At 43.6% G+C, this 26,820-nt stretch overlaps 4 protein-coding genes across 5 annotated transcripts; all 4 read left to right on the top strand.

The window, feature by feature from the left end:
* Positions 1 to 2: 2 nt before the first annotated feature.
* LOC114441340 (nuclear factor 7, brain-like) lies at positions 3 to 8,705 on the top strand. The gene is made up of 2 exons (XM_028414223.1): positions 3 to 1,751; positions 8,628 to 8,705. Exon 1 carries the CDS (start codon positions 341 to 343, stop codon positions 1,748 to 1,750), a length of 1,410 nt encoding a protein of 469 aa, XP_028270024.1. The 5' UTR covers positions 3 to 340; the 3' UTR covers position 1,751; positions 8,628 to 8,705.
* On the top strand, positions 7,212 to 25,502 carry LOC114441335 (tripartite motif-containing protein 35-like). 2 transcript variants are annotated; one of them, XM_028414218.1, is made up of 3 exons: positions 7,212 to 8,762; positions 20,647 to 20,650; positions 25,386 to 25,502. In XM_028414218.1, exon 1 carries the CDS (start codon positions 7,212 to 7,214, stop codon positions 8,652 to 8,654), a length of 1,443 nt encoding a protein of 480 aa, XP_028270019.1. In that variant the 3' UTR covers positions 8,655 to 8,762; positions 20,647 to 20,650; positions 25,386 to 25,502. The 2 variants fall into 2 exon arrangements, with proteins under 2 accessions (XP_028270019.1, XP_028270020.1); XM_028414219.1 differs by lacking the exons at positions 20,647 to 20,650; positions 25,386 to 25,502 and adding an exon at positions 13,333 to 13,423 and having other exon boundaries at positions 7,212 to 8,627.
* On the top strand, positions 11,923 to 13,374 carry LOC114441338 (zinc-binding protein A33-like). The gene has a single exon (XM_028414221.1). It carries the CDS (start codon positions 11,923 to 11,925, stop codon positions 13,354 to 13,356), a length of 1,434 nt encoding a protein of 477 aa, XP_028270022.1. The 3' UTR covers positions 13,357 to 13,374.
* Positions 21,285 to 26,721, top strand: LOC114441337 (nuclear factor 7, brain-like). Its single transcript, XM_028414220.1, has 3 exons — positions 21,285 to 21,391; positions 22,712 to 22,826; positions 24,042 to 26,721. Exon 3 carries the CDS (start codon positions 24,471 to 24,473, stop codon positions 25,908 to 25,910), a length of 1,440 nt encoding a protein of 479 aa, XP_028270021.1. The 5' UTR covers positions 21,285 to 21,391; positions 22,712 to 22,826; positions 24,042 to 24,470; the 3' UTR covers positions 25,911 to 26,721.
* Positions 26,722 to 26,820: the final 99 nt, after the last annotated feature.

The raw sequence follows: 26,820 nt of genomic DNA, 5'->3' as shown, positions 1-26,820 counted from the left end.
TAATTGTAGATTTCTTGCCTTTGTCCGTCATTAATCAGAATTGTTTTTCTGAAATCAATTGATTCATTTTTACCCACCTTCACTTGATCAGCTAGACAGTGGCCTGTGTAACATTCAATTCACCTGTCATGCTAAGACTGATAACGACATGAAGCCATCTGCTGGAAACAAAACAACATGACGTGACGGGTAAAAGAAAGTGAATGTAAATGTATGAACAGAGCTGAGACGCCATCACAGGGTGTGAGATCTCTGCTGACAAAGACGGTTTAGGAGGATTTTAACTGGAAAAGTGACTTTAAACTGGTGAGTCTGACTGTTGAAACAACTTCTAGAACAAATGGCTGAGAAGATTGCTGCTGTTGAAAGTCACCTGAGCTGCTTTGTGTGCTCAGAGACTTTCAGAGATCCTGTGACTCTGAGCTGCAGCCACAGCTTCTGTTCAAGCTGCCTGCAGAAATTCTGGGAACAAACTAAAAACAAAAACTGTCCCATCTGTAAAAGAAGAGCCTCAAAGGATTATCCAGGAATTGATTTCACTCTGAAGGAACTGGCTGACTCGTTTGCTGGGAGACAGAAACCTGAATCATCAGAGAGAGTGAAAGAAACAAAGGTGGAGGTGGTGTGTAGTAAACACCCAGAAGAGACTAGAATGTTCTGTGAGGACGAGCAGAGAGCTGTGTGTCCTGTCTGTGAGTTTTCTCTGCACCAGACTCACAAAGTGGTTCCTGTAGAACAAGCAGTCAGAGACCTGAAGGAGCAGCTGAGATCTGACTTAAAGTCTCTGCAGGACAAGAGGGACAAATACAAACAAGTGGAGGACACATACAATGAAATGTCTCAACACGTCAAGAAGCAGCTGTTGTCCACAGAGACGCAGATCAGAGCAGAGTTCAACAAGCTCCACCAGTTCCTGAAAGAGGAAGAGGAGTCCAGACTGGCAGCTCTGAGGGAGGAAGAGGAGCAGAAGGGGAAGACTCAGAGCAGAGAGATGAAGAGGATTCAGCAGCAGATGTCCTCTCTGTCAGACAGCATCTCTGCTGTTGAAGAAGAGCTGCAGAAACAGCAGGTGTCATTCCTCAGCAGTTATAAAGACACTCAGAGCAGAGCCAGAGCCCAGAGCTCACTGTCAGATCCACAGCTGGTCTCAGGAGCACTGATAGATGTGGCCAAACACCTGGGCAACCTGTCCTTCAGAGTCTGGGAGAAGATGAAGGACAAGGTCCACTTCAGTCCTGTCATTCTGGACCCAAACACTGCACACAGATGTCTCTATCTGTCTGATGATCTGACCAGTGTGAGACGTGGAGACACATGGCAGAAACTTCCTGATAATCCAGAGAGAAACACTAAATATTCTAATGTTTTAGGCTCTGAGGGCTTCAGCTCAGGGAAACACAGCTGGGAGGTGGAGGTGGGAGATCATCCTAACTGGAATGTTGGTTTAGCTAAAGAGTCAGTTGATAGAAAGGGACAGTGCTATGCTTCACCAGAATATGGAATCTGGTGTTTATTGCATGGTGATGGAGAATACACTAATGTTGTTGGTGAGACTGTCACAGTGAAGAAGAGTCTCCAGAGGATCAGAGTCCAGCTGGACTATGACAGGGGGGAGGTGTCCTTCTACAACTCTGAAGACATGACTCACATCTACACTCACAGAGACACTTTCACTGAGAAACTCCTCCCATATTTTAGTATTAGACCGTCTACTGGTTCAACAACCACTGATATCAAAGTGTCAGTCTGAGGTTTCTCTGAGATGTTCAGAGATGTGAGGATAATTCCACTTTTTTATTTTGATGTTGTTGAGCAGCAGCGTTGATTTGTTGTGGAGTGTCACAGAAATATTGAATCCATCTGTCTGTGCTGTCAGAAATCATTGATGTCATGTAGTTGATGTTGATGATTGTTTCCATGGAAACCAGCAGCAACAACATGGAATCCTTCCTGGAAATCATTGATTTAAAGATCAATTATTTATTTGTTTTCTTTGATCAGATGTTGAACTCCTGTTTTTGATATTATTGATCCATGCTTTTCTGTTTTCTGTTGTATTTGCTGATGTTTGAGCAGTTTTCTCTGTCATGATGCATCTTTTTACTTCATCTGGTTTCCTGTTTTATTTTGAAATAAAGTGGATTTTGTGGTAAATGAAACAAACCCTCACACATGACTTGTTGAATGTTTGACTCATGTTTATGGTTGATGTGCAGAAATGTTGATCTGACATGTTTCTGTGGTTTGCAGGTTGTTACAGTCTAACTGGAGTAAAGGAGCATGTCGCCATCTGCTGGTGATCAGCTGCATGGATTAGAACCAGACAAAGTGCAGGCTCTTGTTTACAGTTTTGTTCAATTGCTTACACACTAAAATTAAAACTTTCCTACAATAAAAAAACCTAACACTCAAGGAGCAGAACACAGGCCTAGATTTGCACAACTGTAAGCACATTGTCAGCTTCACACATTTTGCAAAACATTACACACACTTGTATGCATTTGACACACCATGAACCAAATGGTTAAGCACAGCCACCAGGTGTGCACACACACTGGTGCTTAATCGTACACACACCGATCAGGTGTGAATATGTGTTGGTATGTTTTGTTCACTGACTGTAGCATTGTGTACTGCACATAACCTTTTTACAGTACATGTCATTTTACTGTATAGCAGACCTACAGTATATTGATTACACAATGTGATATTTTGCTGTATTTCACAGAGTTTTGCAAATGATGTGGACGAAGTCCCGCATGAGTTTATATACACTGATGAGGATGGATTCAACCTGACAACAGTGAGAAGAAGGGGCAGAACCATCACTGGCCACAGGGCTATTGTCAATGTACCAGGGCACCGTGGGGGTGACACTACCCTTTGTGCTGCCATTACACAGAATGGGGTCCCCCACCGCCACGCCAACTTGGGTCCTTACAACACTGACCTCATTCTTACATTTGTAGACAGATTACAAAAATATGATCACAGCAGCAAACCAAAGAGACCAGATGCAACACATTGTGGTCTGGGACAATGTAGCTTTCCATCGTTCCGCTCCGGTCCAAAACTGGTTTCATCAACACCCACAATTTACAGTTCAGTACCTTCCACCATACTCCCCCTTCCTAAACCCCATGGAGGAGTTCTTTTCAGCATGGCGGTGGAAGGTTCATGCTCTTTAACAATATCTCGAAAAAGAGGAAAAACCATCAAACCCAGACTGTGTCATCAGAAAGGTAGAAATGTTCCAAGTGTTTCAGATTGAGCACAGCAGTTTGTAAGTGGTTCAAACAGATGTGGATGTTATGAACCATGTGTGTGCCATATGGTTCCAAAATGGGCTTTTGGTAAATGATTGTACAGTTTTGAATTAAGTGTTTCATTTTGCAAAAGATCTGACATGCTCTGCTACTTGTGTGTGTGGATGTGTGAATTTAGGGTTTTGACAAAATGAGCCTTGTTTTTAAAATTGTGCCTAAGCAACTGTATTTAATCATCTTCATCTACTTCCAGCTGTTCCCATCAGGGGGCGCCACAGCAAATCATCTGTTTCCTCCTAACTCATCCTCTCCTCTCACACCAGCAGTCCGTTGTGCCAGGTTTTTTTGTCACCCTGTCTTTAAATGTGAAATCTTCCTGTGACGACACCATGCCCTGTTCTTCCCCTTCCTCCATTAGAATCTTGGATTCAGGTGAGCTTCTCTCCACTGATTTCTGCCTCTGATCATCTGGCCGCCTCCAGTGAATGACTACTGAATGACCACCGGGCCTGTTTAAATGTGTAGAAGTGGCTTTAATTAGTTATTAACACCTTTTCTAAAATGTTCGGCCCATTGAAATGAATGGAGAATTTTCTCCAAACTCCTCCAACTTTGACCTTCAACTACTTCTTCATACTTTAAGAAACCATTAAACTATCACTCTGTTCAGCTATTAGACTACATTTAAACTGGTGTTTAAGTATTTTTAAACCATTTTAAACTATTCAAATGATTCAACAGCTTCTAAAGTGTTTTACATTAAAGTAGACAAATGTCAAGAACTACTCCCAAAATGTTGAACTATGACGCTTGTCTTCAGATGATGGCTGTCGTGATTGGTCTTTGAGGAGCTGCCGTTGAAGGGTTTGGAACTCTCCTGTTATGTACTGGGGTTGTTGTGGTTGCTTTTCTGGGGTTTTGTTGTTGTTTGTTTTTCCCTCTGTTGGTGGTGGAGGTGCGATGGAACTCGGCTGAGGGCGGACCTTTGACACCTCACTTCCTGTTGGTCTTCCTTTTAAGCAGGGCGTGACTTACCTTCGATGCTGGATTGTCTCCTCTTGTGGTACTCTCTCGCAGTTAATTCTTGTGTTTGAGCTTTGTTAATCGTTAAGGAATCCTGGTCTCATGGTTTCTCTCCTCTGTTCTCAGGTACGAACCTCTGGATCTCGTGTGATCCCTCCAGCCAGCCATCTGCGCCTTGCCACTCGCCTCAGCAACCTTTTCATTATTTACTCACCTGTAAATATTAAACTCGCCTTAAAACGCCAACTCCTCCTGTCCTGCTTTTTTGTCCAATACAAAAACATAACATCTCCACCTCCACAAATTTGAACATCTAGAGAGCTCACCAGGCGCTAGCCTCAAAACTCCCAGATGATGCACCGCCAGGACTGATTGTGGTCAAGTTCACCAGCTACAGAGTTAAAGGAGAAGTGCTTAAGAAGCCTTGCAGAAAAGGGGATTAGGATTCAAGGGAAAGAAGATTCACCTGGATCAGGACTATGCACCTATGAAACATAAGATTCCAGACCCCGGTCCCTGCAAGACTGAGGGTCTTTGACAAAGAAGGGACTGAACAACTCAGCAGAGGAAGTGTTGATGGTCATGGCAGAGAGAGGGATGTCAATGACGGTACTGTGAAGACCACTGTCCCTCCTGGAACAGATCAACCAGCAGATATGGTGATGCAGCGAGAGGCGAGGGAGTTGAAACGCTGACGGCCCCAAGCAGGACCTCAAGGAAAAGCTCCGGGCTTGTATGTGTATCGATCTGAAGGTGATGGAGTCCATATAATAATAATATCTTCCTCAGTAACCGTTGGTTCTCTGGACTCATGGTCCATTGGAGCCACAGGGCCGGACAGAAAGCCCTTCAAGTTGAGGTCTGCTTTAAGTTACAGTTGTATCATCATCGCATTGTTTTTCTTCTCTCTTCTACATATAGTTACTTCAGTGTTCTTCTTACTGTTGGGTGTAACAAGGGCTGCTGGAGCTTCGATGCAAAGTGTGTCAGAGTGAGTTCAGGGAGGACCCGATCAGAGACACAGAGAAAGGTAGAGTTCAACTAAAGGTGAGCTTTAATGAGCTGCTCATTCTGAACGCTCAGCATCACATCTCTGCTTTCTGACACCTTCATACATCACTGCTGGCTGCACAGGGTGATGAAGAGCAGCAAGTCTTCACACTGTCTCATGTGTGTGTTCTTCTGTTTCCCTGTTGAGCATCATCTGACTGTGACTGCAGCCTGAACACTTCACTGCATTTAATGAGACGAATGACCAAGCAGAGACATCCTACTGAGAGCTTCAAGAACAGTTACTGATCTGAGGAGAGACGTGCCGCCATGTTGGAGGAGTCACATCAACAATAAAGACATGAAGCCTGTCATGGTGAGTCCTCTGTTTACACTGTTGGATGTGTCATCACACTGCTTTTAAGCACCTGTGGGTGTCATTATTGTGTCAATGTTTAGAACAAAGTGCAGTTTGAGTGAATCACAGCATGTAATATGTTGAAGAAGATTCTCAGTCATCCAGGTCATAATACGTAGAGAAGATTGAAGCAAGTCGTCTGGACTTGTAGAGTTTTCTTGAAGACATTTCACTGCTTATCCAAGCAGCTTCATCAGTTCTAACTGTTTGGTGGGAAACATGGTTGTTGCAGACCTCAGTGGGTGGGTCTGGGTAAAACTTACAAACAATAGCACTAAATTGTTTCCATACTTACCTGTGATGGTCTGGTAACGACTGGCTAATGACTATGAGACTGCCGGAGGGGGACTGGTTGACAGCCCTTTGTTCTTGCTGTGAGCATGTGACTTAGAGCGAAGCTTCCTGGGAATGGATGGAATCACTGCATTGTATGTGGTAGAAAGATGATGTCTGAGGCCACCACCTCTGTTAAGGGAAGGTTTTTCCAGCTTAACATAGATGGCTTCCTTGACTCCTCTTTCAAACCACCTTTCCTCTCTGTCTAAAATGTGAACATTGTTGTCCTCAAAGGAGTGTCCTTTGTCTTTGAGGTGGAGGGGAACAGCTGAGTCTTGTCCTGAGGAGGTGGCTCTCCTGTGCTGAGCCATTTTTCTGTGGAGTGGTTGTTTAGTTTCTCCAATGTACAGATCAGAGCATTCCTCACTGCACTGGACTGCATATATCACATTGCTGTGTGTTTCCCTGGGAATCTTGTCCTTCGGGTGAACCAGTCTCTGTCTCAGTGTTGTCATCGGTTTGAAATGGACCGGGATGTCATGGTTGTTGAAGATCCTGCGGAGTTTCTCTGATACTCCTGACACATATGGAATGGAGATGTTCTTTCTCTGTCAGTTGTTGTCCTTCTTCTTGTTGTTGGGGGGTCTTGTTTTTGTGGCTTTGATGAGTGCCCACTTGGGGTACCAGGTTTGCAGGGCCTTCCTGATGTGATGTTGCTCCTTCTTCTTCCCCTCTGAGCTGGTTGGTACAGTTTGTGCTCTGTGCTACAGGGTTCTGATGACTCCCAGTTTCTGTTCGAGTGGGTGTAATGTAATCAGAATAGTGAACACTATAGTGAACACATTCTGACGTGTTAATAGATCATGTTTCCTGCTGCAGCTGATGGAGACAAAATGTGTAAATCTGGTTCACTGTGAGCTCTGTGAGTGGATTAAAGATCAGATCAGTTCATGTTGTTTTACAGCTATACAAGGAAACTATAGGAAATGAAAACTACATAACTGAACTGAATAAAAGTCCTGACAAACCTGCTGAAGACAAGTTAGACAACATTTCTCACAGCTGACAGTTTAACACGTGACAACAGGTACAACAGAGTGAAAGTAGATTTATAAACAGAGCTGAGACGCCATCACAGGGTGTGAGATCTCTGCTGACAAAGATGTTTTAGGAGGATTTTAACTGGAAAGGTGACTTTAAACTGGTGAGTCTGACTGTTGAAAGAACTTCTAGAACCAATGGCTGAGAAGATTGCGGCTGTTGAAAGTGTCGTGAGCTGCCATGTTTGTTCAGAGACTTTCAAAGATCCTGTGACTCTGAGCTGCAGCCACAGCTTCTGTTCAAGCTGCCTGCAGAAATTCTGGGAACAAACTAAAACCAAAAACTGTCCCATCTGTAAAAGAAGATCATCAAAGGAAGATCCATCTGTTAACCTTTCTCTCAAAGAGCTGGCTGACTCGTTTGCTCAGAGGAAGACTTCAACTGAGGAAGAAGGAGAAAAGCAGGAAGAGAAGAAGAAGGAGGTGGTCTGTGATAAACACCCAGAGGTACCTTACTGGTTCTGTGAGGAGGAGCAGAGAGCTGTGTGTCCTGTCTGTGAGTTTTCTCTGCACCAGACTCACAAAGTGGTTCCTGTAGAACAAGCAGTCAGAGACCTGAAGGAGCAGCTGAGATCTGACTTAAAGTCTCTGCAGGACAAGAGGGACAAATACAAACAAGTGGAGGACACATACAATGAAATGTCTCAACACGTCAAGAAGCAGCTGTTGTCCACAGAGACGCAGATCAGAGCAGAGTTCAACAAGCTCCACCAGTTCCTGAAAGAGGAAGAGGAGTCCAGACTGGCAGCTCTGAGGGAGGAAGAGGAGCAGAAGGGGAAGACTCTGAGCAGAGAGATGAAGAGGATTCAGCAGCAGATGTCCTCTCTGTCAGACAGCATCTGTGCTGTTGAAGAAGAGCTGCAGAAACAGCAGGTGTCATTCCTCAGCAGTTATAAAGACACTCAGAGCAGAGCCAGAGCCCAGAGCTCACTGTCAGATCCACAGCTGGTCTCAGGAGCACTGATAGATGTGGCCAAACACCTGGGCAACCTGTCCTTCAGAGTCTGGGAGAAGATGAAGGACAAGGTCCACTTCAGTCCTGTCATTCTGGACCCAAACACTGCAAGCAGAAGACTCTATCTGTCTGATGATCTGACCAGTGTGAGACATGGAGACACAGAGCAGAAACTTCCTGATAATCCAGAGAGGCACACTAAATATGGCACTGTTTTAGGCTCTGAGGGCTTCAGCTCAGGCAAACACAGCTGGGAGGTGGAGGTGGGAGATCATCCTGCCTGGAATGTTGGTTTAGCTAAAGAGTCAGTTGACAAGGACGCAGAGTTTGCTTCACCGGAATATGGATTCTGGTGTTTGGTGCATCGCAGTGGAAATTACACTAATGGTGTTGGTAAGACTGTCAGAGTTCAGAAGAGTCTCCAGAGGATCAGAGTCCAGCTGGACTATGACAGGGGGGAGGTGTCCTTCTACAACTCTGAAGACATGACTCACATCTGCACTCACAGAGACACTTTCACTGGGAAACTCCTCCCATATTTTAATATTGGAGAGTCTGCTGGTTCAACAACCACTGATATCAAAGTGTGTCAGTCTGAGGTTTCTCTGAGATTTTCAGATATGTGATGATAAATTTAAGGTTTATCCTCATCAGTCATCATCAGACCTAAAACCTTTGTCGTTACTTTTAACTTGTGTGTTCAGAATTTATTTGGATTATTATCCAGTATCAAAGTCTTTTTAAAGCACAAAATCTGAAGATGTGTTCAACTTTTATTTAAAATAATCACTTAATTTGTCATTAGCCTGGTTAGCAGGAGATGACTTGTAAATATTTTATTAGACAAACATGCTGAGTATGTGCAGGTAGTTCAGCAGTGTGTGGTGCTGCACAGTCGTGCACTGATTCTACTTGTTGTAGTCAGACCACACTGTAAAGTAGAACATATTTCCTGAAACAAAGCCTGAGAGGATTTCAGTCTGTTCATCATGTTTGTTTCTGATGTTCTTGGATCTTTGGATGATTCCAGTTTTGGATCTGTTTCTTTGTGTTTTTGTGTCATTTCATTGATGTTCAGTGCTTCATTCTCACAGTGCTCCTGTAAACTGACGTAAACATTCTTCTTGAATAAACTTTATTTTGAAACATCATCTGCTGGAAGCTGCTTCACATGACGTGTAATTAAATCATCAGAATGGTTTGTGTCAGTAAAGGAGATGTAGTATATAAAGGATGTTTCCGGGGTCTTTCACTGACAAATCACCACATAAAACACAAACCATTCAACACAATGATGTCTCCAGCTGTTAGTTTAGATCAGGTAAATGTAACATTTGTCGTCAGTTAACTTTTGCTTTTGTAAAGTCACTAAACACATAAACATATTCACTATTAGCAGTTAGCAGTGAAGTCTTGTAGAGACAGCCTGACTGAAGGAGCACTGAGAGTTTGTAGCACAGAGCTGCACAGATGTCTGAAGTCTTCTTTCTCTGAAATGTTTTTTTTCAACACAACAGCAGGACTGTGTGATGCTGACACAGAGCATGAAGGTTTGGATCTGGATCCTGTCCTCCACTCTGTGCAGTGTGCATTCAGTGTGTGTGGACGTTTGTTTCTTCCTGTGATCACCACAAGATGGAGACAGAGGTTTGTTCACAGTCTGATCATTCTGAACGCTCAGCATCACATCTCTGCTTTCTGACACCTTTATACATCACTGCTGGCTGCACTGGGTGATGAAGAGCAGCAAGTCTTCACAGTTTGTTCTTCTGTTTCTGCAGCCTGAACACTTTACTGTATGTAATGAGACAAATGACCAAAACAGAGACGTCTCACTGAGAGCTTCTAGAACATTTCCTGATCTGATGAGAGACATGTGTGTTTCACTGACGGGGAAAGCTGCTGGACAAAATGGGTCCAACCAGTACATATAATTAGCATCTACATGTTAAAGACCAGTGACTCATTTAAGGACAACAATGTGCAGATTTCTTCCAGGGATGGTTTGATGCAGTCCTGACCTCTGACCCCAGGAAGATGTTGGGTGATTAGGACTCTAAAGAATCAGGGCAGAGTTTGTCTTTCACCCAAGTTTCACCAAACAGAAGTGGTTAGTGTATTATTAAGACCATTGAACATCCATTGAACCATGAGGATTGAGAGGCAGGGTTTTCTCCTGGCAGAGCAGGTGGAGGAGGGAGGAGCTGGAGGAAGATGCTACAGTCTGGTTCAGTTAAGCTGCCAGAGAATGTAACAGTGGAGGAGGGACAACCAATGACAGCTGGCTGGTGAAAGGGTCATTCAGAGATGTAGGTCCGGCTCTGTGAGGTTTTCTCAGAGAATCTTGCTGAAGTGAAGTCAAAGCTTCAGGAGGATTTGAGCAGAGGCAGCAGGCAGAGGACTGAGGGATGAGAATATAGATGCTGCTTCTCAGCTGGATGTTGCGAGACTTTTGGATGGACCGAGAAAGGAGTAGGCTAAAGTTTTCTTCCAGGAAGAAAGACAGAGTCCACAGGGACTGCAGTGACCGTAGAAGAGCTTCAGCTTTCAGGTTTAAGTGAGGTGGAGGTGAGGCCCTGGCTGTGGTCAGTTCACACAATTGATCAGAGTAGTTCAAGTTCCAACATCCAGTTGTAATGAAGAAGACTGAGGAACAGGATGCAGGAAACTGGGCTGTTTTTCAGCAGATGAGGAGAGCCAGTGACACCAGACGGACTGCAGGTTGGTGGAGGAGGACGCTATGACGACATATTTTGTATTTTGTCTCAGGCTTTATCTTTAAGAAAGCTCACCTGTTCTTGAATACCTGTATCTATGATTTGGTCCTCACTGAACTCAGTCTGTTCATCATGTTTGATGCTGATGTTCGTGGATGTTTGGATGATTTCAGTTTTTTTGTATCATTTCATTGATGTTCAGTGCTTCATTCTCACAGTGCTCCTATAAAGTGACTATAAAGTGACTTAAAACATTCTTCTCATTTAGACTACTGCAACTTCCTGTGCATTGGAATTTGGCAGTCAGAGCTTCATCGTCTGCAGCTGGTACAAAATGCAGCGGCTCGCCTTCTTACCGGGACAAAGAAAGCTTGAGCACTTTATGCCAGTGCTTTCCTCACTTCACTGGCTACCGGTGAAGCACAGAATTGATTTTGTTTAGTGCCTTTATGGGCTGGCTCCGGATTATTTATCAGACCTTGTGGTATTGCGTCAGAGCTTTTAGGTCTGCTGACCAAATGGTTCTGGAGGTCCCCTGATCACTTTTAAAAATTAGAGGTGACCGAGCCTTCTTGGTCGTGGCTCCCACTCTGTGGAACGCTCTGCCTTTAGCCGTGTGGTCGGCAAATGGCCTCCACACTTTTAAATCTCTACCGAAGGCACACTTGTTTACTTTGGCCTTTGCCTGAGTTTTGGCAGCTCTTTAGGATTTTATGTTTTATGATTGGATTCTGTTGCAAGAAATCTCTCTTATGCATTTATTAGTTTGATTTTATTCTATGTATTTTCATATTAAGCACTTTGGTGAGTTATGCCCTTATAAATGTGCTATATAAATAAAATTGACATTGACATCATTATCTCCACTGGTTTCAGCACATTTATCATGTGTGAATTAATCAATAATGCAATCTGCATGAGGTCAAAGGTTTCAGGTGTGTTCAGTCTAACAGTAATAAAAGCAGATAACAGCATGTTTTAACAATAATTAACGCATGGAAGACGAGGGTGGAATTGAAAGCAGACTCTGAACCTCATTCAAGATCCTGACACAGTTCTAGGTGTCCAGAGCGACCTGGCCTGAGATCCTTCAATGAACAACACTTGCCTGGTGGATGATAACGAGGCAAATAGAGGATTATTCAGGATTATTGAATGTGGATTTAAAAACAGAAGAATGGCAGAAAAAGATTCAGCTCTCAAAAACTACCTGAGCTGCCATGTGTGTTCAGAGACTTTCAAAGATCCTGTGACTCTGAGCTGCAGCCACAACTTCTGTTCAAGCTGCCTGCAGAAATTCTGGGAACAAACTAAAAACAAAAACTGTCCCATCTGTAAAAGAAGATCATCAAAGTATGAGCCACCAGTGAACTTTGGGCTGAAGGAACTGGCTGACTCGTTTGCTGGGCGACAGAAACCTGAATCATCAGAGAGAATGAAAGAAACAAAGGTGGAGGTGGTGTGTAGTAAACACCCAGAAGAGCCGAGACTGTTCTGTGAGGACGAGCAGCGAGCTGTGTGTCCTGTCTGTGAGTTTTCTCTGCACCAGACTCACAAAGTGGTTCCTGTAGAACAAGCAGTCAGAGACCTGAAGGAGCAGCTGAGATCTGACTTAAAGCCTCTGCAGGACAAGAGGGACAAATACAAACAAGTGGAGGACACATACAATGAAATGTCTCAACACGTCAAGAAGCAGCTGTTGTCCACAGAGACGCAGATCAGAGCAGAGTTCAACAAGCTCCACCAGTTCCTGAAAGAGGAAGAGGAGTCCAGACTGGCAGCTCTGAGGGAGGAAGAGGAGCAGAAGAGGAAGACTATGATCAGAGAGATGAAGAGTATTCAGCAGCAGATGTCCTCTCTGTCAGACAGCATCTCTGCTGTTGAAGAAGAGCTGCAGAAACAGCAGGTGTCATTCCTCAGCAGTTATAAAGACACTCAGAGCAGAGCCAGAGCCCAGAGCTCACTGTCAGATCCACAGCTGGTCTCAGGAGCACTGATAGATGTGGCCAAACACCTGGGCAACCTGTCCTTCAGAGTCTGGCAGAAGATGAAGGACAAGGTCCACTTCAGTCCTGTCATTCTGGACCCAAACACTGCACACAGAGAGCTCTATCTGTCTGATGATCTGACCAGTGTGAGAAATAGAGACACAGAGCAGAAACTTCCTGATAATCCAGAGAGACACACTGAATATGTCAATGTTTTAGGCTCTGAGGGCTTCAGCTCAGGGAAACACAGCTGGGAGGTGGAGGTCGGAGATCATCCTGAGTGGATTGTGGGTTTAGCTAAAGAGTCAGTTGACAAGAACTCAGAGGTTGCTTCACCAGAATATGGATTCTGGTGTTTAGGGTATGGTGATGGAGAATACACTGATGGTGCTAGTAAGACTGTCACAGTTCAGGAGAGTCTCCAGAGGATCAGAGTCCAGCTGGACCATGACAGGGGGGAGGTGTCCTTCTACAACTCTGAAGACATGACTCAGATCTGCACTCACAGAGACACTTTCACTGAGAAACTCCTCCCATATTTTGGTGTTGGAAAGTCTGCTGGTTCAACAACCACTGATATCAAAGTGTGTCAGTCTGAGATCAGGTTGTTGACCTCTGAGTGATTCTTTACAATTTGTGCAGTTAGTTTGGAACCTTTAGGATAATCCAGTTAATCCTGGTCAAACACCAACAATGAGATTGAGTTCAGACTTCTTTGCATCTTTATAATAAACAAACAGTTTGTGACTGTTTCTAATAAACCTGTTGATTATTTTAGTCCATAAATACCTGAAAATAGAAGATGTTGTTCTTGGTTCATGACTTTATTGATGAATCGTCTGTCTTGGATCTGGCTGTTCAGGCTCTTTGCATCTTGGTTGTCTGTTTTTGTAGCTGCACAGCAGTTTGTGTGTTTATGTGCACTCTAACTTTCTGTAGGTGTGGAACAGCTGTGGATTTGGTCCACTGTGGATTTTGTGTGGACCGAGCTGCTTTCTGATGAATAAATGTGACGTCCTGATGATTTGTGTCAAAGAAGAACATGTTTTTTTCTCCAACAACAGATGATCAGAGAAATAACAACAGTGTAAAGAGCCTGTCTGAATACTTTAGGAGCAGGTCTCTCCCAAGACGACGCTCTAGTCTGCTAGTGTGACCTGCTGCTGCTCTGACCTGGAGTTCTAGTGGTTTTGCTGGGTTTGTTTGGTGTTTTTATTGATTGTTGACCTGCTGGTTTTTTATGTGTACTAATGAGGGCAGGACCCTCATTAGTGGGGGATGGCGTCCCTAATGTACAGTCATGGCCAAAAGTTTTGGCAGTGTCACAAATTCTGTATTTTAACCATTATTTAACAATGGCTACATCCAAAGAAACTTTTGCAGCCATAATTACTTTTGATCAGTGGCCTCACATGCAAGGAAAGTGATGCTAAGAATATTGCACCTGTAAGAACTATTTACCGGATCATCAGGAGAGAGGTTCAACTGCTGTAAGGAAGGCTTCAGGATGTCCAAGATTGTCCAGCAAGTGCCAGGACCACTTTCTTCTGCAGACTCAGCTACAGAATTGTGTAGCCACCAGTACAGAGCTTGTTCAGAAGTGGCAACAAGCAGGTTTGAGTGCATCTGCAAGCACAGTGAGGCGAAGACGTTTTGACAAAGGTCTGGTGTCAAAGAGGGCAGCAAAAAACCAGCTTCTGTCCAAGAAAAATATCAAGGAAAGACTGAAATTCTGCAGAATGTACAAGGATTGGACAGAGGAGGACTGGTCCAAAGTTATTTTTTCTGACGTAGCTCCCTTCAGACTTTTTTGGGACTGCTGGGAGATCAGATGTTCAGAGAAGAAAAGGAGAACGATACCATGCTTCCTGTGTTGCGTCAACAGTGAAACATCCTGACACTATGCATGTGTGGGGTTGCTTCTCATACATGGGATAGGGCTCACTCACATTTCTGCCCAAAAACGCTGCCATGAATAAAGAATGGTACCAAAAGGTCCTGCAAGAGCAACTTCTGCCAATAATGCTGGGGCAGTCTGGTGGAGAGCTGTGTGTTTTCCAGTATGATGGAGCACCATGTTACAAGGCAAAAGTGATAACCAAGTGGCTTGGAGAGCATGCCACAACAAATTGCAGAAGTTATGAAAAAATGTTTTGTATTTGGCAATAAATATCTTGAAAGTTATGAAATTATTATAGTTCTTCTTTAATTTACCATGGAAACGTGTAAAAAAAATAATCACGAGCAGCTGAAGCACGAAAATTTGTAAAATGCGAAATTTGTGCCACTGCCAAAACTTTTGGCCATGACTGTATTTGAGGACTCTCCGGGTGCTTCATGATGATCTGTGTGAGGGCCTGTGGTTGTTCAGACAGGTTGTTCCAGACTGACTGGGGGTCTGGCTCTATGGTGGATGTTTTTAGGCTGGTGGGGTCACTGTGATAGTGAAAGGTTGAAGATATTTGTAAATACAAGTGTTCTACAGAGTGTCCATGTGACGTCTGCAGTCTGTATGATGAGGCAGAGTTTGTGGTTGGAGAAGAAGTCAGGACTGTCTTTGTACCGCCACGTCACCCAAAGAAGTCTCTGCTGAACTCTAACTATGTTTGAGCACACTTTGCTGCTTTTATCCATCACAGACAACTGTGAGGTTCACAGACAGAAAAAGATTTGAGCTGCTGCTTTAAGTGAATTCTGTCAGCTCTGCATCAAATTCTAGAACTGAGAGGAGCCCACAGTGTGAACTCTTTAATAGTGGATAGTGTTTGCTCTCACTGTGCTCTGAATCTGCTTGAAATCAATGATGAACCTTTTGGTTTTAAAACATTAATATCCAAGAAGCTGTCATCACAGCATCGAGCATGTTCTGTGTCTGAGAAGAGACACAAGCACAGGATCATCAAAGAGCTTCATAAATTTCTGGGATATTCTGTGACTGTGTGTGTACATCATAAAAACAGTGGTGACAGGACACATCGCTGAGGTGAGTCGTGACTGAAAGCCTTCATCCATCCTGAGTTCACCTAAAGATGATGAATTAAAATCTGATCCAAGGTGGTTAGTCAATCACATGACTGATGTTTGTTCTTCTCTGTGACTCCAGCTCCTCCAGGCCCTCACTGTTGGTGAACAGATGCAGTTCAGGACTATATAGACAAATAAAACTGAGAGTATGACTCCATCTGCTGGTGATCAGCTGCACGTACCAGAAGCAGACAGAGATGGATGATTAGAGCTCATCATCAGTCGTTACAGTCAAGTCTTCTTGTCTTTAATGTTTAACTTTAAAAGTTAGTTTTACATGTCTGTTTAGTTGATTGTTGTCACTCTCTCTGTTCTAAAACCTTGTTAGTCGACGTGGTTTTCCACAGAGTTTGTCTCCTATCTGACCACTCCTTAAGATCATTTGAATTGACCCATTCTGGTTTAATCCAGATGCAAAAAAGCTCCAATACAGCAGAGGTCAAATTTGCCAAACAAAATTAAGTAAAAAATCTCCTTCACTACTCCATACAGTGCCGTCAGTTCAAAGAGGATAGTGAGCTAAACTCCTGCAGATACTGTCTTGTCAGCAACACCAGAGCCACGTTTCACACAGTTCTAGACGGGTTACCCCAGTGAAAAAGACGGTCATAATTTATAGAGGCTGAAGAATCCCACTGTGCCTGCAAAGACTGTTTAACAGCATATAAAAAGGCTCTCTGTAAGGCTAAACAACTTATTGCTCATCATTAGTAGAGTCAAACAGAAAACACCCCACACCTTCTCTTCGACATGGTCAGACTGAGAAAAAGTCACAGCTTCTGTGTTCTGTGTTCCTGTGAAGACTTGTTGAGTTCCTTCACAGAAAAAATAAGGTTGATGTGATCAGACCTTTACTTAGAAACCTTCTCTTGACTCAGACATTTTAACAGATTATGACCAAAATCCAACCTCCCATTTATTTCTGAATTACTTGAAAAGGTGGTTGTGAGTTTAGTCATGTGACCAGCGACATAGGAATGCTTTTTCAGTCTGGATTCAGAGTCCATCACAGCACATGTTACCATTGATCAGGCCATTTTATTACACAGATTAGAACATGTGATTTGAATTAAAGGGACAGTGCTACGTTGATTTAAATTGTATTTATCAGACAGGGTTTGGGTTTTTACACATCAATACTTATTTAAAATGTACAACTCTTGTGAACTTGTGTCACCACAGACGAACATGAAGTTTGTAAATGTGATATGAGAACTTCCTGATTGGCAGCTCGCAGAGAAACAGGACCAACTATTGTGAACTTTATGTAAAGTCAGGCTGATGCAAATCAGCTCCACCCAACAAACAAGGAAACAAAACTTAAAGGAACTGATCAGAGAGGACACAGTGCTGCAGTGAAGCCTGAGATCTGAACAGAACAACACGCTAAACAGAGACTGTATTTTTGGTGAGTCTGTTTCTAAAATATACTGGAAATCAGAGAAAATGGCAGAGACAGCTGTTCTTAAAAAAAGAAAGCAGGAAGAGAAGAAGGAAGAGGAGGTGGTCTGTGATAAACACCCAGAGGTACCTTACTGGTTCTGTGAGGACGAGCAGAGAGCTGTGTGTCCTGTCTGTGAGTTTTCTCTGCACCAGACTCACAAAGTGGTTCCTGTAGAACAAGCAGTCAGAGACCTGAAGGAGCAGCTGATACCTGACTTAAAGTATCTGCAGGACAAGAGGGACAAATACAAACAAGTGGAGGACACATACAATGAAATGTCTCAACATGTCAAGAAGCAGCTGTTGTCCACAGAGACGCAGATCAGAGCAGAGTTCAACAAGCTCCACCAGTTCCTGAAAGAGGAAGAGGAGTCCAGACTGGCAGCTCTGAGGGAGGAAGAGGAGCGGAAGAGGAAGGCTATGAGCAGAGAGATGAAGAGGATTCAGCAGCAGATGTCCTCTCTGTCAGACAGCATCTCTGCTGTTGAAGAAGAGCTGCAGAAACAGCAGGTGTCATTCCTCAGCAGTTATAAAGACACTCAGAGCAGAGCCAGAGCCCAGAGCTCACTGTCAGATCCACAGCTGGTCTCAGGAGCACTGATAGATGTGGCCAAACACCTGGGCAACCTGTCCTTCAGAGTCTGGGAGAAGATGAAGGACAAGGTCCACTTCAGTCCTGTCATTCTGGACCCAAACACTGCACACAGAGAGCTCTTCATGTCTGATGATCTGACCAGTGTGAAACGTGGAGACACAGAGCAGAAACTTCCTGATAATCCAGAGAGACACAGTGAATATGTCAATGTTTTAGGCTCTGAGGGCTTCAGCTCAGGGAAACACAGCTGGGAGGTGGAGGTGGGAGATCATCCTGACTGGATTGTGGGTTTAGCTAAAGAGTCAGTTGACAAGAACTCAGAGGTTGCTTCACCAGAATATGGATTCTGGTGTTTAGGGTATGGTGATGGAGACTACACTAATGGTGCTAGTAAGACTGTCACAGTTCAGAAGAGTCTCCAGAGGATCAGAGTCCAGCTGGACCATGACAGGGGGGAGGTGTCCTTCTACAACTCTGAAGACATGACTCACATCTGCACTCACAGAGACACTTTCACTGAGAAACTCCTCCCATATTTTTATGTTGGTGAGTCTGCTGGTTCAACAACCACTGATATCAAAGTGTGTCAGTCTGAGATCAGGTTGTTGACCTCTGAGTGATTCTTTACAATTTGTGTAGTTAGATTTGAACCTTTAGGATAATCCAGTTAATCCTGGTCAAACACCAACAATGAGATTGAGTTCAGACTTCTTTGCATCTTGATAATAAACAAACAGTTTGTGACTGTTTCTAATAAACCTGTTGATTATTTTAGTCCATAAAATACCTGAAAATAGAAGATGTTGTTCTTGGTTCATGACTTTAATGATGAATCGTCTGTCTTGGATCTGGCTGTTCAATCTCTGTAAATCTTGGATGTCGGTTAGTGTGTTTATGTGCACTCTCACTTCCTGTGGGTATGGAACAGCTGTGGATTTGGTCCACTGTGGATTTTGTGTGGACCAAGCTACTTTCTGATGAATAAAGATTGATTGATTGATTGTTGACCTGCTGGTTCTTTATGTGTACTGATGAGGGTCCTGAGCAGGTGGGGTGGCGTCCTTAATGTATTTGAGGACTCTCCAGGAGTCAAACACAGAACCGAGAGGAGCCCACAGTGTGAATTCTTTAATAGTGGATAGTGTTTGCTCTCACTGTGCTCTGAATCTGCCTGAAATCAATGATGAACCTTTTGTTTTTAAAACATTAATATCCAAGAAGCTGTCATCACAGCATCAAGCATGTTCTGTGTCTGAGAAGAGACACAAGCACAGGATCATCAGAGAGCTTCATAAATTTCTGGGATATTCTGTGACTGTCTGTGTACATCATAAAAACAGTGGTGACAGGACACGGCCCTGAGGTGAGCCGTGACTGAAAGCCTTCATCCATCCTGAGTTCACCTAAAGACGATCCGGTCACTTAAAATCTGATCCAAGGTGGTTAGTCAATAACATGACTGATGTTTGTTCTTCTCTGTGACTCCAGCTCCTCCAGGCCCTCACTGTTGTTGAACAGATGCAGTTCAGGACTATATAGACAAATGAAACTGAGAGAATGACTCCATCTGCTGGTGATCAGCTGCACGTACCAGAAGCAGACAGAGATGGATGATTAGAGCTCATCATCAGTCGTTACAGTCAAGTCTTCTTGACCACTCCTTAAGAACATTTGAATTGACCCATTCTGGTTCTAGAAAAGCTCCAATACAGCAGAGGTCAAATTTGCCAAACAAAATTAAGTACGTTGATTTAAATTGTATTTATCAGACAGGGTTTGGGATTTACACATCAATACTTATTTAAAATGTACAACTCTTGTTAACTTGTGTTACCACAGATGAACATGAAGTTTGTAAATATGTTATGAGAACTTCCTGATTGGCAGCTCACAGAGAAACAGGACCAACTATTGTGAACTTTATGTAAAGTCAGGCTGATGCAAATCAGCTCCACCCAACAAGCAAGGAAACAAAACAAAAAGGAACCGATCAGAGAGGACACAGTGCTGCAGTGAAGCCTGAGATCTGAACAGAACAACACACTAAACAGAGACTGTATTTTTGGTGAGTCTGTTTCTAAAATATACTGGAAATCAGAGAAAATGGCAGAGAGAGCTGTTCTTAAAAAAAGAAAGCAGGAAGAGAAGAAGGAAGAGGAGGTGGTCTGTGATAAACACTCAGAGGTACCTTACTGGTTCTGTGAGGACGAGCAGAGAGCTGTGTGTCCTGTCTGTGAGTTTTCTCTGCACCAGACTCACAAAGTGGTTCCTGTAGAACAAGCAGTCAGAGACCTGAAGGAGCAGCTGAGATCTGACTTAAAGTCTCTGCAGGACAAGAGGGACAAATACAAACAAGTGGAGGACACATACAATGAAATGTCTCAACACGTCAAGAAGCAGCTGTTGTCCACAGAGACGCAGATCAGAGCAGAGTTCAACAAGCTCCACCAGTTCCTGAAAGAGGAAGAGGAGTCCAGACTGGCAGCTCTGAGGGAGGAAGAGGAGCAGAAGGGGAAGACTCTGAGCAGAGAGATGAAGAGGATTCAGCAGCAGATGTCCTCTCTGTCAGACAGCATCTCTGCTGTTGAAGAAGAGCTGCAGAAACAGCAGGTGTCATTCCTCAGCAGTTATAAAGACACTCAGAGCAGAGCCAGAGCCCAGAGCTCACTGTCAGATCCACAGCTGGCCTCAGGGGCACTGATAGATGTGGCCAAACACCTGGGCAACCTGTCCTTCAGAGTCTGGGAGAAGATGAAGGACAAGGTCCACTTCAGTCCTGTCATTCTGGACCCAAACACTGCACACTGGTGTCTCCATCTGTCTGATGATCTGACCAGTGTGAGACAAGGAGACACATGGCAGAAAGTTCCTGATAATCCAGACAGACATGCTCATTGTGTCACTGTTTGAGGCTCTGAGGGCTTCAGCTCAGGGAAACACAACTGGGAGGTGGAGGTAGAAGGTCATCCTGACTGGAATGTGGGTTTAGCTGAAGAGTCAGTTGACAAGGACGCAGAGGTTGCTTCACCAAAATATGGAATCTGGTGTTTATGGCATGGTGATGGAAAATACACTGATGGTGCTGATAAGACTGTCACAGTTCAGAAGAGTCTCCAGAGGATCAGAGTCCAGCTGGACTATGACAGGGGGGAGGTGTCCTTCTACAACTCTGAAGACATGACTCACATCTACACTCACAGAGACACTTTCACTGAGAAACTCCTCCCATATTTTGGTGTTGGAAGGTCTGCTGGTTCAACAACCACTGATATCAAAGTGTGTCAGTCTGAGATAAGGTTGTTGACCTCTGAGTGATTCTTTACAATTTGTGCAGTTAGTTTTTAACCTTTAGGATAATCCAGTTAATCCTGGTCAAACACCAACAATTAGATTGAGTTCAGACTTCTTTGCATATGTATTTTGTGGATTTGGTCCACTGTGGATTTTGTGTGGACCGAGCTGCTTTTTGATGAATAAACTTCCTGACGATTTGTGTCAAAGAAGAACATTTTTATCCAACAGCAGATGATCAGAGGAATACCAACAGTGTAAGGAGCCTGGGAATGTTGCTGCTCCTTCTTGCTGCTTCTTTCCAGGTTGGTCTTGGCTCCTCCTGCCTCGTTGAGGGATTGACGTCACCTGTCTGCAGTCTTCATGAGCAGGTCTCTCTCAAAACGACTCTCTAGTCTGCTGGTGTGACCTGTTGCTGCTCTGACCTGGAGGTCTGGTGGCTTTGCTGGGTTTTGTTTGGTGTTTTGATTGATTGTTGACCTGCTGGTTCTTTATGTGTACTGATGAGGGTCCTAAGCAGGTGGGGTGGCGTCCTTAATGTATTTGAGGACTCTCCTGGTGATTCATGATGATCTGTGTGAGGGCCTGTGGTTGTTCAGACAGGAGGGTCTGGCTATATGGTGGATGTTTTTAGGCTGGTGGGGTCACTATGATAGTGAAAGGATGAAGATATTTGTAAATACCGGAGTTCTACAGAGTGTCCATGTGCAACTGGAGTCTGTATGATGAGGAAGAGTTTGTGTGTGGTTGGAGAACAAGTCAGGACTGTCTTTGTACTGTCATGTCTCCCAAAGAAGTCTCTGCTGAAGTGGTGACAGGACGGGATGATGACCAAAGTGTGTTGCTTGTGTTTTTTTGAACACACACATGCATATAAACACTATTTAAATATGAGAACTTCCTGATTATCAGTGTTGGAGTGTGGCTGCTGCTGAATCTGTCAACCAGAGTCATCATCAATGAAAAACACACTCGACTCATAATTGATCAGTTGAACACCCAGTGGCTGACTCATTTTGTACCTGAACAGGAAAGACATATCAAGAGTAAAAAGTACTTTTTAACACATGCAGTGATGGGACATACTCAGTGCTGGAAATCAGAGGAAATGGATGAGAGCTCTTCTTCAGACCTACCTGAGCTGCTTTGTGTGCTCAGAGCCTTTCAGAGATCCTTTGACTCTGAGCTGCAGGTATGGGCCCCATGCCTTGGACAGTGACCTCACAGATCTATGCACATTGGGCTTGCAGGATCGGTAAGGCCCACTCAGCCGGGGTGAACTGGATCTTCAGTGTCCTGGTATCTCTGACTTTTCTTCATGTTGCTGAATATCTGACATATTACAGTGAGACTCATTGGCTTCAGAGACATTTGTTCCAGTTTCAGTTATGTAATATACATATTTAATTTACGATATTCTTCTTCATAAGAAGCTGGATCTCACAATATTTATTACTTCTTGTATAACAGAGTGGGATCACTATAACCTTTACAGTGTTGAGGAGATCAGATGACCAATAACCGTTGTTTTGCTGTATTTAGACTGGGAAGCAGAAAATGAGTTATTGTTAGTATTATAATGCGATTAACAGAAAGTTAATTACAAATGTGACTTTATTTTCCAGGGCTATTCTTTATGAATGCAGACCTTGTGGTTTTGGGACATGGAGAACGTGTTCACTGGACAGCTCCTGAGGGGACCCCTCACCCAATGACTCTCCACGTCTACTATACATCCAGGTAAAAGGACACCACCTCCTGTGTAGAGTAGGCGGGAAGACTTTCTCTGTCTTTCTGTATCTCTTCTGGTTTTTTTATTGGAAGATTGGGAGGACTGCTCATGTTTGGAGGAAAACTCATGCTACCCAAAATAGGCTTGACTGTAAATGGTGCTTGACCTCATTCAAGTCTTTTGTTGTTGTTGTTGTTGTTTTCTTGCCTTTGTCTCACCTGGGAGATTGCTTTGTTCTGTTGCATTCTCCTCTGTCTGTATACAGACAGACAGGTTGGTAAGTAAGGTTCCTTTTTATTTACGCTATTACCACTTAATACACTTAATAACAAATACAGGACATAAGAAGGACCAGAACACACATATAAGGTGGTATTAATGACAGCATATTTCAGTTGCTGGTCCATTATCACTCTTCATGTGTGCCGAATATTTCAAAGATATACCAATATTCAGAATACTGATGCCATTTGGGGGAAGATATAGAAGGTGTTTAGGCCATAAATATATTTTAAAATGAGCATCAAAGGGTTGTCTACATTCTGCATACAATGCTGTTTATGAAGTTGGAGTCCTGTCTCAGTTGCATCCTCTTTATTAACATGCATGGGCTGAAAGAAGGATCATGTTAAACATCAGCAGAAGAACATGCATTCATCAACATCCCTCATTAGCCTGTTTTGCATCATCTTGACTCTCCCTGTGTTTTTTTTTTAAACTGGAGGAGTCTCAGAGTAAAAACCAACTTTTCCAGCTCAGCAGAATCAGACTGATTTTTGAGCACCTGTTTATGTTCATGCTTTTTATAAAATACAGTTTTACTGAATCACAGCATTTCATCAAACTACAATAAACACATTCATACTGACAAGTGAGCAGATCGTGTTTCCTGCTGCAGCTGATGAAGACAAAATGTGTAAATCTGGTTCACTGTGAGCTCTGAGCAGCCTGTTAACATGTTCAGTGGAGGACTGAAACACAAACCTCCTCTCTTTAAACTCTGCAGTGTTTTTATGAGCTGTGAGTGGAATGAAGATCAGATCAGTTCATGTTGTTTTACAGCTGATGAGCAGAGAGCTGTGTGTCCTGTCTGTGAGTTTTCTCTGCACCAGACTCACAAAGTGGTGTGCCACAGCTACCTATACGATAACTGGTGTTTTTAGTGTCACTGTGTGTATCTTGGTGACTTGGTGTGTATGACTGTTTGTGCTCTGTCCATGCAGCAAATATTGGCCGAATCTGCAGCCACTGAGAGCCTCACTGCACAGAGCTGCCTACAAGAAGACCTTTATATTCTGGATCCTGATACGGATGAATTCAGGATGACACTGCAGGCTGTGAGGTCTCTATACTTGTATGAGGCAAACTGAGGATTTTTAAAGTACAGTTTTACACAAAAATCTCTGAGAACGCTGCAGTCAGCATTATTTCACCTGCAGCTCACACAGAAACAGCCCCATCTAGTGGTGAAGTTTTATGAAGGCAGTTTTGTGCCAATCAGCTCCACCCAACAAACAAGGAAACGAAACAAAAAGTAACCGATCAGAGAGGACACAGTGCTGCAGTGAAGCCCGACATCTGAACAGAACAACACGCTAAACAGAGCCTGTATTTTGGTGAGTCTGTTTTTAAAACATCTAAAAATAGAGAAAATGGCTGAGAGAGCTCTTGTTGAAAACTACCTGAGCTGCTTTGTGTGCTCAGAGACTTTAAAAGATCCTGTGACTCTGAGCTGCAGCCACAGCTTCTGTTCAAGCTGCCTGCAGAAATTCTGGGAACAAACTAAAAACAAACACTGTCCCATCTGTAAAAGAAGATCATCAAAGGAAGATCCATGTATTAATATTTCACTGAAAGAGCTGGCTGACTCCTTTGCTCAGAGGAAGACTTTAACTGAGGACGAAGGAGAAAAGCAGGAAGAGAAGAAGAAGGAGGACGTGGTCTGTGATGAACACTCAGAGGTACCTTACTGGTTCTGTGAGGACGAGCAGAGAGCTGTGTGTCCTGTCTGTGAGTTTTCTCTGCACCAGACTCACAAAGTGGTTCCTGTAGAACAAGCAGTCAGAGACCTGAAGGAGCAGCTGAGATCTGACTTAAAGTCTCTGCAGGACAAGAGGGACAAATACAAACAAGTGGAGGACACATACAATGAAATGTCTCAACACGTCAAGAAGCAGCTGTTGTCCACAGAGACGCAGATCAGAGCAGAGTTCAACAAGCTCCACCAGTTCCTGAAAGAGGAAGAGGAGTCCAGACTGGCAGCTCTGAGGGAGGAAGAGGAGCAGAAGGGGGAGACTCTGAGCAGAGAGATGAAGAGGATTCAGCAGCAGATGTCCTCTCTGTCAGACAGCATCTCTGCTGTTGAAGAAGAGCTGCAGAAACAGCAGGTGTCATTCCTCAGCAGTTATAAAGACACTCAGAGCAGAGCCAGAGCCCAGAGCTCACTGTCAGATCCACAGCTGGTCTCAGGAGCACTGATAGATGTGGCCAAACACCTGGGCAACCTGTCCTTCAGAGTCTGGGAGAAGATGAAGGACAAGGTCCACTTCAGTCCTGTCATTCTGGACCCAAACACTGCAAGCAGAAGACTCTATCTGTCTGATGATCTGACCAGTGTGAGACGTGGAGACACAGAGCAGAAACTTCCTGATAATCCAGAGAGACACACTAAATATTCTAATGTTTTAGGCTCTGAGGGCTTCAGCTCAGGGAAACACAGCTGGGAGGTGGAGGTGGGAGATCATCCTCGCTGGGTTGTGGGTTTAGCTAAAGAGTCAGTTGACAAGGACTCAAAGATTGTTTCACCAGAATATGGAATCTGGTGTTTGGGGCATCGTGATGGAGAATACATTGATGGTGCTAGTAAGACTGTCACAGTTCAGAAGAGTCTCCAGAGGATCAGAGTCCAGCTGGACCATGACAGGGGGGAGGTGTCCTTCTACAACTCTGAAGACATGACTCACATCTGCACTTACAGAGACACTTTCACTGAGAAACTCCTCCCGTGTTTTAATATTGGAAAGTCTGCTGGTTCAACAACCACTGATATCAAAGTGTGTCAGTCTGAGATCAGGTTGTTGACCTCTGAGTGACTCTTTACAATTTGTGCCGTTAGTTTGGAACCTTTAGGATAATCCAGTTAATCCTGGTCAAACACCAACAATGAGATTGAGTTCAGACTTCTTTGCATCTTTATAATAAACAAACAGTTTGTGACTGTTTCTAATAAACCTGTTGATTATTTTAGTCCATAAATACCTGAAAATAGAAGATGTATTTGTATATTTTGTGTTCAAATATGATGTGTTTCAATAGGAGGGTTATATTTATAAATTAATCTGTTTGCACCACCTGCTGGTGAAAGAAGCTGTTTATTTGGAGAAAGGTGAAAGTGAAAGCTGACTGTGACTCAACTGAGCGGAGCACAGACGCCATTATTTTAGTCCATAAATACCTGAAAATAGAAGATGTTGTTCTTGGTTCATGACTTTAATGATGAATCGTCTGTCTTGGATCTGGCTGTTCAGTCTGTTTAAATCTTGGATGTCTGTTTTTGTAGCTGCACAGCAGTTTGTGTGTTTATGTGCACTTGTGGAAGAAAAAAACTTCATGTACTGATAGGTTAGGTTCCCAGAATGTTTTTCTTGGTACTTCCCAGAACCAAGGAAGTGCTTAGTTCAAGAGTTGAAGAGCTAGGTCAGAATGCCAGAATTAGTTGCCAAATTTGGACACTCACTTTAGCACACACACACATGCACAAAGACCATGCATACACGCACACACACACAGGCAGGCTTGGCTATAAAAGATCTTCAGCTTTTGGATTCGGGGGACTGTATCTGAATTTGCTGGCTGATATGTGTCAAACAATTGATCTCAATAAATTCCTGCTAAGGCTGAAAACCTCTGGCTCTATTGTTGTGATTCCATCCTCAACATAAGTGGCGCCCAACGTGGTTGTTCTTGAGGTAAAGGGACTCTTCTTCTTCACACAGGTGGGAA

Source organism: Parambassis ranga, chromosome 9 (assembly GCF_900634625.1).
Source record: "Parambassis ranga chromosome 9, fParRan2.1, whole genome shotgun sequence".
Classification (NCBI taxonomy): domain Eukaryota; kingdom Metazoa; phylum Chordata; class Actinopteri; family Ambassidae; genus Parambassis; species Parambassis ranga.
The sequence above is the reverse complement of the archived record's forward strand: the minus strand, read 5'-3'. Positions and strand labels throughout refer to the sequence as shown.

What these genes read in the sequence shown, in the direction of transcription:
- LOC114441335 (XM_028414218.1), top strand. Translation starts at nt 7,212, where the DNA reads ATGGCTGAGAAGATTGCGGCTGTTGAAAGTGTCGTGAGCTGCCATGTT.
- LOC114441340 (XM_028414223.1), top strand. Translation starts at nt 341, where the DNA reads ATGGCTGAGAAGATTGCTGCTGTTGAAAGTCACCTGAGCTGCTTTGTG.
- LOC114441338 (XM_028414221.1), top strand. Translation starts at nt 11,923, where the DNA reads ATGGCAGAAAAAGATTCAGCTCTCAAAAACTACCTGAGCTGCCATGTG.
- LOC114441337 (XM_028414220.1), top strand. Translation starts at nt 24,471, where the DNA reads ATGGCTGAGAGAGCTCTTGTTGAAAACTACCTGAGCTGCTTTGTGTGC.